This window comes from Gymnodraco acuticeps, unplaced genomic scaffold (genome assembly GCF_902827175.1).
Source record: "Gymnodraco acuticeps unplaced genomic scaffold, fGymAcu1.1, whole genome shotgun sequence".
Lineage (NCBI taxonomy): Eukaryota > Metazoa > Chordata > Actinopteri > Perciformes > Bathydraconidae > Gymnodraco > Gymnodraco acuticeps.
Window position 1 is genome coordinate 7,178 of NW_022991625.1, and position 11,266 is coordinate 18,443.

At 41.8% G+C, this 11,266-nt stretch overlaps 1 protein-coding gene across 1 annotated transcript; it reads left to right on the forward strand.

Annotated features, from left to right (window-relative positions):
- The first annotated feature begins 394 nt into the window (after positions 1-394).
- On the forward strand, positions 395-8,018 carry mych (myelocytomatosis oncogene homolog). Its single transcript, XM_034198091.1, has 3 exons — positions 395-658; positions 2,225-2,773; positions 5,199-8,018. Exons 2-3 carry the CDS (start codon positions 2,236-2,238, stop codon positions 5,816-5,818), a joined length of 1,158 nt encoding a protein of 385 aa, XP_034053982.1. The 5' UTR covers positions 395-658; positions 2,225-2,235; the 3' UTR covers positions 5,819-8,018.
- Positions 8,019-11,266: the final 3,248 nt, after the last annotated feature.

Below are 11,266 nucleotides of genomic sequence, written 5' to 3' on the forward strand. Positions count from 1 at the left end.
GTTGTTAAAATACATTTTACTTTGTGGCAGAATGGCATGCATTCATATGGGGTATTCGATGTAATCACATAAATAACACAGATCTGACAGACAGACAGGCAGTGAGACACCCGGCTTCTTCTCACAATCCACGTGTGTCTGTCTGTCCTAACTTTACGCGCCACCGTTTTCCTGGAATCCCATCCTGCAACGTATCCCTCCGCGAAATAGTCCCTTAGTTCAATGCGTATTAACCAAATGTGCCCCTTTGCGTGTTTTTTCCGCCAGGATTATATCGAAAGAGGAACCGACGGCGCACATATTGGTGATACATTTTCATGTCATGGTCGGTTTTTGGCTCGTTTGGTTGTTTTGGCGCGGTTTTGCTGCGTGCGGAAGGACACAGGCGGGTGGAGGGATATATATGAAGCATTCTCCGCCGAGCCACACCTACTCTGTGTTCGTCTGCGCGGAGGGACTATCCTGTCAGGAAATACCATGCTGCCCTGCTCTCTCTTTAACTTTACACGCAGAAAATCTCACCCCAGAAGACACTTGTAGTTTTTCCTCTCTCTCTTTGTTGGATTTTACCTCGGATATTTACGCACGGGTTTCTCTATTGTTGTCTTTTTTCCATTTTCCTGCATTTTGACTCCCTCTCCTGTAAGGACAATTGAAGGTAAGGCGTGCAAAATCATTAAAAAATGCTAAATGTATATTATTCTACTAATATGGCATTCATATCAGCTTATAAATGCGTGTTTAGTGTGCTAGTGTGCGTGCTTTTCTTGCAAAATGTGCATTGTGTGTGGTACGTGGTGGAAGAAAAGCCGGTTTCACGTGGGGACACCATGCTTTGCACATGTGAGCTTTAAAGACCGGCAGGGCGGGTTCACATTTGCATTAATCCGCTGCTTTTGCTCCTGTTGTATTACAAAGGAAACATTGCAGATACTTTAAACTTGTTGACATGGTTTTTTTTGTAAATGCGTCACTTGTAAATGCACTTAAATCGTGTTTAAATGTACACATGTTGTCACAAAGTGGTGATAAAGCATGCAGTCAGTGTGATTTATTAAGAGTTACATCTGCACAAAGAAAAACCTCAGTGAGAATTGTATGTTTTATTTTACATTTTGAGTAAATGCGTCACTTGTAAACCGTGCATGCAGTCGCGGTGATGTATACAGCTGTAGTGAATCTACATCGAGGAACAGTGAACATTTTGCAATTTTCCACGTGTTTACATTACATTTGGAGTAAATGCGACACTTGTAAGCACGTACACACATTGTTTTATTACAGGAATACACACATGGTGTGCACTGATTAAAAGCATGATTAATATATCTTTACAGGATCAACTTTAAACCTGAATTGAGATTTTTTACATTTGACTCATGCCTACTGATGGCATGACTTGATATGGGATTAACACTGATTTAGTGTTGGGTTTAAGTAGTGCGTAAATAGCGTCATTAACACTTAATTAGTAATATTTGAGTGTCTTGTATAACACGGCTCTGTATTTGAGGTTGTTGGCTCAGGTTTCCCAGGCTGCCATGTTACATAAAGGCTGCCTTTAACTCGCTGTCTGCAGCACACACACTGCTGCTTTGTTCTCACACACTGCCTGCTATACATGCACATACCATAAGACCCCATAGGAATACCGCTGGATTTTCCCCTCACTCAGCCTGCTCCACTTACAGCTTTTACTGGTTACATTTAAGGCTTTTACAGCGTTTGTATTATTATTATGAAAGCATGGTTTATAGCAGCATGTCCTGGCTGGTTAGCGCTTGGAGCTTTTTAAATGCTAACTACCCTCTTTGTGCTGAGCAAAGCAGGTTTAGTATGTCAAATAAGTTGTGAAACGGTAGCAATGGGTCCTGGGAAAACACAAAAGCCTCCTTTTCCACCCTGAGGGTTTTGCTTTCCATGCCAGCACGTAGCCGGGGAAGCTTTTGATTCACTTTCCAGGGTGGGGATAGGTGTTAGGTTTGGTCTCCCAGCTGTTGCTGTTATGTCACATGGATGGGAGGGTGTTAAAAGTGTTTTTTCTGTGGGGGATTTGGGGGAGCATTTTGGGGCGGGGCTACGATGATGTAAACACTGATAAAGAGTGGCTCATAGTGGGGTCGGGTCTCAGTCTGGAGGAACTGGTTTAATCTTTCACTACAACTCGGATTACTACATTTCAACACTCTGGATTTTAACCCCTTGCTACCTCTTTCTTCCTCAGATTCTACCAACATGCTTCAAAGCTTCTCCCAGTCTCAGGACTGGCTTTACACAGAGCCGCTGTTGTTTGACGATGAGTTCTGCCAGAGTTTGATGAAGGACCTACAGAGTCTGCCGACGCCCCCTCAGTCTCCTCCGATGAAGCCGGGTTTGGGCGGCACCAAGCCTCTCTCCAAAGAGGACCAGCTGAGCTACGTGTCTGACATTCTGCTGGAGGACCACGACATGCAGCTCAACTGGAACTCTGACTTCTTCCACAGCCAGGAGAGTAAAGAGGGGGATGTGGGAGAGCCCTGCTCCCCCCTGGAGGAGGAGGAGGGCGGGGAGGACTGTCTGTGGCAGTGCCTCTCCGGAGACAAGAGTCTGGAGGAGAAGCTGGTGTCCTCCATGCTGGGCTCCAGCCCGCTGCTCTCCGACATCAACACCTCCATCTTCGAGGAGATCGCCGGCTCCACGCTGGACTGCCAGAACCTGATGGAGCCTGGAGAGGCCACGTCGGACTACGGCTCCACCGGGGGGGAGCTGTCCACCTACTCCTCCAGCGACTCTGGTGAGATAATAATAACAATAATAATAACAACAAATCCACCTACTCCTCCAGCGACTCTGGTGAGACAACACCTCTTGAGTCCTTCAACAAAACTCACTTATTCAAGAATTATTTGCTTTTATTATCATTTGTACATGGCTGCAGTGTAGATATTTGTACATGGCTGCAGTGTAGATATTTGTACATGGCTGCAGTGTAGATATTTGTACATGGCTACAGTGTAGATATTTGTACATGGCTACAGTGTAGATATTTGTACATGGCTGCAGTGTAGATATTTGTACATGGCTGCAGTGTAGATATTTGTACATGGCTGCAGTGTAGATATTTGTACATGGCTACAGTGTAGATATTTGTACATGGCTACAGTGTAGATATTTGTACATGGCTACAGTGTAGATATTTGTACATGGCTGCAGTGTAGATATTTGTACATGGCTACAGTGTAGATATTTGTACATGGCTACAGTGTAGATATTTGTACATGGCTGCAGTGTAGATATTTGTACATGGCTGCAGTGTAGATATTTGTACATGGCTACAGTGTAGATATTTGTACATGGCTACAGTGTAGATATTTGTACATGGCTACAGTGTAGATATTTGTACATGGCTACAGTGTAGATATTTGTACATGGCTGCAGTGTAGATATTTGTACATGGCTACAGTGTAGATATTTGTACATGGCTACAGTGTAGATATTTGTACATGGCTGCAGTGTAGATATTTGTATATGTCTGTAGTGTAGATATTTGTACATGGCTACAGTGTAGATATTTGTACATATCTGTAGTGTAGATATGTACAAATTAAATGTATTATTATTCATCCAGTGAGAATACACCCCTTGAATCCTTAAATCCTCTCAAAAGTCACGTATTCAAGGTATTCTGATTCTGATAAGGTTTTATTAGATAAGATAAGCTTTCATCCATCCCTGTAGGGAAATCACTTTGTTACGACGTAGGGACAGTGCTGCTGATCAGTGATGCCCTGCCTTTTATTTATTTCAAGTATCCATGGGAAAAAGTTATGTAGAGACAATATAAAGAAAAGTAGGTCAACATATAACAGTAGTAAGTGATACCAGCGACTCCGGTGAGATAAGGGTTAATTTGATAAGATAAACTTTCCTTCACCCTGTAGGGAAATCAGATGATCTTTATTCGTCCCTCAGTGGGGTGTTATTGTGTTGCAACAAAGGGACCTTGCCCTTTGTCAACATATAACAGTAGTAACAACAAGAAATCCAGGTGTCGGCAATGAGAGGGGAACACAGGACAAGGGGGTAGTAATAACCAACATGACAACAGCAGCGAGTCAAAGCAATGATTAGATTTTAAAAAAGGAAGTGAAAGTCCAAATGATAAATAACAATAATATTATAAAAACAGAATAAGCAGATACAAGTTAAAATAACAATATATAAAGGCAAGTACAAGTAACAACAATAAACAAAGAAATACATGATAATAAGAAAATAAAAAAGGAGGTAACAGATGTGAATAAATCATAATAAATATGTATTTTTATTCTATTATGAGACTTTAGCTTGAGTCTTTAACCCTTAATTATCTTAACCTTTAACAAGGCGCTCTCCTTATTGCGTTAAGTGTTTGACTCCAGGTTAATCTTCTTATCCTGCAGCATCTTATCAGCGTGAACGCTCCTCTCAGATCTCTGGCATTCTCTGATAATCCCAGTTAGTGGCTCTGAGCCCAGACTGTCTATGTTAAGCCCCGCCCACAGTCTATCTAAAGCCACGCCCACCTGTAAACTGCAGCGGGCGGGGCTTAAATCACCGGCTGACTGACACATGAGAGGTTTTAAAGCTGGATAATTGCCTGTGTGTGTGATAGTGTGTGTGTGTGATAGTGTGTGTGATAGTGTGTGTGACTCAGGCTTGGCGGTAACACTTTGCGGCTACATCCATTAACTCCTGACGACTCATTTTACCGCCTTCTGGTTATAAACAATCACAATGTATTAGCTTTTAATGCAACTACTATTTTACTTTATAATACTTTTCAATATATAAATAAAATGATAACAATCACAAAAAAACAGGAATATAATTAATTATAAATAAAAAAAAACAACAATATTTAAAAAATAAAATAAGCTGATAAAAGTTGAATTAAAACTATTTAATAAGACTGTAAATGTAAAGATAAAAACGGGATACATATAATAATGTAAATAAAAATCGTGACAATCTGATAATAAAATATAAAAGATAACAAATAGTTTTAATTTTTACCTTTTTAGCTTTTCGTTCTGCTATTTTACTTAATTGCACTTTCCAAGTGTGTGTGTGTGTGTGTGTGTGTGTGTGTGTGTGTGTGTGTGTGTGGCACACCAATTTCCTTCGGGATGAATAATGTCCTATCTTATATTAACCCGTTTCTTCTTCTTGTGTTACAGAGGAGGAGATAGACGTGGTGACGGTGGTTCGGTGCTCCTCAAGCCCCTCCCCTCGCACCTCATTGGCCGACCTGTCCGCCCGTCAGCAGAAACAGGAAGAGCAACAGCGAGCACAGCAGCGCCAACACTTTGAGATCCAATCGCAACACAATTACGCCGCTCCGTGTCCCGCCTCTCCGCCACCTTCGTCCAACAAACGCTCGAGAGGAAGCGACGGATCTTCGCGATATCGTCACTCGTCGAGAAACTCCTCGTCTTCTTCTTCGTCGCGGTACCACAGCCACAGTCATCATCATCATCATCACAACAATAGCAGCAGCAGCAGCAGCAACTCGTCACGAAACTCCACGGAAACGGAGGATGAAGAGGAGAGGCGGCGAACGCACAATGTCATGGAGAGGCAGCGGAGAAACGAGCTGAAAAACTGCTTCGTTCACCTGCGAGACAACGTGCCCGAACTTTCCAACAACGACAAGGCGTCAAAGGTTGTGATCCTGAAAAAGGCGAGAGATTGCATTTACGGTTTGGAAGATGAAGGACATCGACTTCAATCCAAGAGAGACAAACTGAGGGTGAAACAGGAGCAGCTGAAGACTCGGTTAGAGAGGCTGCGAAGCTAAAAGGCAGCGATTTGAGTTTGTTTTAAGTGACAATGCAAGGGGAGGGTGGGGGGGAGAGACTGTACAAAGAAAAGGGGATACAGATACAGGATGGCGTCATGCTGCAAAGAGCGCACAGAAGTTTGACTTTCTTGTAACGATAATAGCGCTGGACTGAGCAGACATGCTGCCAACGGAAACACACTCATTGCCTCAGAATTCATTATTCTCATGCCTTGACGGCTGATTGTTGTAGAGAGTAGGAGGGTTTTTGTTAACAAAGCGAGCAGATTTTTTATTTTTTTAAAGCTTGGCTGAACGCACACTGAAAGACAAAGACAATATATATAACAAATGTCTTTATCGTTTCTTTTGGGGGATACCAAATGGTGCAGAAGCCATGAAGCTGGGAGCCACATCAGCTCAGGAGTTGAGTGAAACTTGAATGTTGTGTTTTCAGGACGTCTTATAGCCATACTAACCAGTGATCCCTCCACTCTGACAGGTGTCTGATGCTGGCTTCCAAGTTCTCTGTTCAAATGCACTTCTGTGTATTCCAATTTAGTCCCAAATCTAATGCTTTTTGAATGATTTTGGATCAGAAACGAGGGTTTTTCAGTGTGCCTTCAACCTGTTTGGCCTCAGGCCGAAGCACCACTCAGTTATCAGGTTAATGACAGTACTTAGAACAGGTAGTAATAACAATGCTCGGCATAAGTTCAGCTCGGAGTGTTTTCTCAAGTTGAAAACATGGGAATAACTTTGTATTTAAATATTTCGTTATAAATTGTTTAAACTCAAAGGTAGCCATATTAAAAATGCAGGTTATTGTGAGGAGACTGAACCCGGGGAGGTGAACCTAAAGTCGTGCTTTCATAGCAAATCAGCCAAAGTCGAGATGAAAAAAAAAAAACATTAAGATTCTTTCAAATGCAAAAGAAACGGAGACAAACCGGTGTCGTCCTGATATTCAAAGGTTAAAGTTCGGAGGACGCTGCAACGAACAATACTGTGATATTTACATCTATAGCAAACAAGTGTACATTTAAAAAGCATTTTGACTATTAAAAGATCGATTGATCCAAAAAAAATGATCCATTAGTCATTGACCTCATGAAACTTCACTTGTCGTGAGAAACACCATTAAAAGAATAAATAAGATTGGCCATGGTTTCATGAATGAAAGCCACTGAGCAGCATTTCCATGTTAAACAGCGTCATTTTGTGTCCAATTAAACTTGTGTTTTTTTTAGTATACGCTGACGCCACCATTTAAAAGTTAAATTGAACGCTGTACATGTTCATCTTGGCTGAATTGAAAAGCCTGAAATATCTTTAATTTGGTTGAATGTTTAACTGAATGCTATTATAACGCTAAATATTAATTATAGCCAATGCTCTCTCCATTAACGTGCTGTCTTTGTCAAGAAATGTGCAAATGTAAGGTAAACATTTGCTTGTCTTGGTCAAATGTCTTAAAAAATGCATCCTGTTTTTTATGAATGGAGTTCTCCCTCGAGTGTACTTGAACAGACCCTGGTTGTTGGGAATAATGAGAGTTGAGGTGTTTTTTTTTACGGTAAAAACCTGTTCTGCCTTGAAATGCATTCTGTTCAGGACTTCCTGTTGGATCATGTCGCTGTCTGGTTAAAACCTCATTTGCTTCCTACATGTATTTTATTTTCAATTTCCCATTTTCATGGGATTTCAGGTTCTAAATAACTGCCTCCTGAAGTCAATATGTGGTTTTAACAAGACGGCAAAGGGTGATGTTTGTTTGTAAATGGAGGTAGAGGTGTTTTGTTGTTTAAATGGTAAAAACCTGTTCTGCCTTGAAAATTAATTCTGTTTTTGATGTCGCTGTCCGGTTAAAACGTCGTCTTCTAACAAGAGTTTTATATTATCCTCGGACGCTTCAGCTCCTTGGAGTTTTAACCATTTTCTGAAGTAACGAGACAGCGACGACGATCATTTCTTTGTTCTTAGCATGAAAACCTACCTCCACCGGGTTGCAGTCTGTTCTGCAATGTTAACGTTTTTTCTGGTTTAAATATTGTACAGATTTTTAAAAGAATATGTAAATATTTTTGTTATTGTATCATAAATTATTTGAGTTGCTTTTTGTTTTTCATTTTGAATTTGAGGATTGAAAAGAAATGTTATCCTTTACCAAGCAGCACTTTTTTTTCTAAATATTGTCGTAATTAAAGAATGAATAAGAGCTGGGAAGTCTGTGGTTTTATTGCACGTGCACACACACACACACACACACACACACACACACACACACTTATACAGTCAACTGGAAAACTGTTGCACTTTTTGGTATTTTAATAGTAAAGTAATACAACTTTAGAGCCAACTAAACAATATAATACACTACATGTCAGTAGGCCCTTGCTAAATCATACTAAATGGGCCAAAGATGGCAGATTATTAGGCAAATGCATTGAAAGAATGTACACAGAAAATCGATCAAAACAAGTGCCATTAAACGTGACACATGGAAAAAATGGGAAAGTAGTTTTCCCGCCTTTTTTAACAAACTGCGCTTATTCTGTTGAGAAAAAGCTGTAGTCTAATTTCGGCCTCAGCTTAGAGTCTTAGACTATTGTCACATACAATGCCTTGCAAACGTATTCACCCGCTTGGCATTGTTCTTGTTTTATTACATTAAAACATTTAATTTGATTTTTGGAGAATTTGTATTTGATGTACACAACATGCCTACAACTTTGAAAATGCAACACATATTTTTTATTGTGAAACAAACAAGAAATAATAATGAAAAAGAAAAAAACATGAGGGTGCATAACTATTCACTAAAGTCAATACTTTGTAGAACCACCTTTTGCAGCAATAACAGCTGCAAGTCTCTTGGGTCTATAAGCTTGGCACTGGGATTTGCTTCCATTCTTCTTGGCAAAACTGCTCCAGCTCCTTTAGGTTAGATGGGTTCCGCTCGTGTGCAGCCATCTTTAGGTCATACCACAGATTTTCGTCTGGGTTTTGACTAGGCCACTCCAAAACGTTTAAATGTTTCCCCTTAAACCACTCTAGCTTTGCTTTAGCAGTATGCTTTGGGTCATTGTCCTGCTGGAAGGTGAACCTCTGCCCAAGCCTCAAATCTCCTGCAGACTGAAACACAATTTCCTCAAGTATTTCCCTGTATTTAGCTCCATTCATCACTCTTGCTTCACTGTGGGGATGGTGTTCTGAGGGGGATCAGAGGTGTTGGGTTTGCGCCAGACAAGGCGTTTACCTTGATGGCCAAAAAGTTCAATTTTAGTCTCGTATGACCACAGGACCTTCTTCCACATGTTTGGGGAATCTTCCACATGCCTTTTGGCCAACTCCAAACATGTTTTCTTATTTTTTTTGCGACTCTTCCATTTAGCCCAGCTCTGTGGAGTGTACGGCTTACTGTGGTCCTATGTACAGATTCTCCTCTCTGCTGTGGAGCTTACCAGCTCCTTCTGGGTTATCCTCGGCCTCTTTGTTGCCTCTCTGATCAATGCTCTCCTTGCACGGTGTGAGAGTTTTGGTGGGCGGCCCTCTCTTGGCAGGTTTGTTGTCGTGGCATATTTTTTCCATTTTAAAATAATGGATTTAATGGTGCTTCATGATGTTCAAAGTTCGTGAGATTTTTTTATAACCCAACCCTGTCTCATACTTTTCCACAACTTTGTCCCTGACCTGTTTGGAGAGCTCTTCATGGTGTCGGTTTCTTGCTTAGAAATGCCACTTGCTGTGGTATGGAAGACGGAGGCCTTCTACAACAGGTGTATATATACAGAGATAATGAGGCACTTGATTGCACACAGGTGAACTTTATTTAAATAACTGTGTGACTCTGAGGGTCTTTGTTTGGGCTAAATAGCAAAGGATACATCCATCCATCCATCTTCTCCCGCTTATCCGTGGTCGGGTCGCGGGGGTAGCAGTTCCAGCAGAGAGCCCCAAACTTTCTTTTCCCTGGCGACATCAACCAGCTCTGACTGGGGGATCCCAAGGCGCTCCCAGGCCAGCGAAGAGATATACTCCCTCCACCTGGTCCTAGGTCTACCCCTTGGTCTCTTCCCAGCTGGACGTGCCTGGAACACCTCCCTAGGGAGGCGCCCAGGTGGCATCCTAACTAGGTGACCGAACCACCTCAACTGGCTCCTTTCGACGCGAAGGAGGAGCGGCTCAACTCCGAGTCCCTCCCTGATGACCGAACTTCTCACCTTATCCCTAAGGGAGACACCAGCCACCCTGCGGAGAAAACCCATCTCGGCCGCTTGTATCAAAGGATACATGCTCAGTTTAAAAAAATGTTTAATGTTTTAAAATGTTTAATGTTTTTTTGCTTCACCAATTTTGCCTGACATTGTTTGAGGTTTTGCCATAAAATCCCTCCAAAAATATTATATTATTTTTGGTTTTAATGCAAGAAAATAAGGCAAGGGGGGTGAATACTTTCACAAGGCACTGTAAGTGACTAAATGATTCAGAGCATACACTATTTCCAAACAATCAGAAGGAATCCTGATGTATCAGATTGTGACTCATTAGGCTTTTAAGTAACTCCAATGTCAACACCTGACTCAGCATTTAATCACTTCCTGTCCCCGGGCCTGGAGGTCAATGGTTTTCTGAATGTGTTTTTGGTCGTTATCCAGAAATAAGGTCTGTGGTTTACACAAACTGAAGAGATTTTTATTCTACAACATAAAATACTCCACTGGTGAATTTAAAAACGGCAGTTGCTAACAAGTGTCTAAATGAGACGACTAAATGTCATCCTGCCCAACATGAGCCTCCTATAGCTTAGCGGTGGTGACGTGAAGTCATGTGCCCGTGCTGTAGTTCCTTTATAGCCCAACATTAGCCACCTTTAGCTTAGCGGTGGTGAGGTGAAGTCATGTGACCGTGCTGTAGTTCCTTTATAGCCCAACATTAGCCTCCTTTAGCTTATCGGTGGTGACGTGAAGTCATGTGACCGTGCTGTAGTTCCTTTATAGCCCAACATTAGCCACCTTTAGCTTAGCGGTGGTGAGGTGAAGTCATGTGACTGTGCTGTAGTTCCTTTATAGCCCAACATTAGCCTCCTTTAGCTTATCGGTGGTGACGTGAAGTCATGTGATCGTGCTGTAGTTCCTTTATAGCCCAACATTAGCCACTTTTAGCTTAGCGGTGGTGACGTGAAGTCATGTGACCGTGCTGTAGTTCCTTTATAGCCCAACATTAGCCACCTTTAGCTTAGCGGTGGTGAGGTGAAGTCATGTGACTGTGCTGTAGTTCCTTTATAGCCCAACATTAGCCACTTTTAGCTTAGCGGTGGTGACGTGAAGTCATGTGATCGTGCTGTAGTTCCTTTATAGCCCAACATTAGCCACCTTTAGCTTAGCGGCAGTGACGTGAAGTCATGTGATCGTGCTGTAGTTCCTTTATAGCCCAACATTAGCTACCTTTAGCTTAGCGGTGGTG

Coding starts and splice junctions, on each gene's coding strand:
- mych (XM_034198091.1), top strand. CDS start 2,236: ATGCTTCAAAGCTTCTCCCAGTCTCAGGACTGGCTTTACACAGAGCCG. Junction 2,774..5,198: donor CTACTCCTCCAGCGACTCTG/GTGAGATAATAA, acceptor CTTGTGTTACAG/AGGAGGAGATAGACGTGGTG.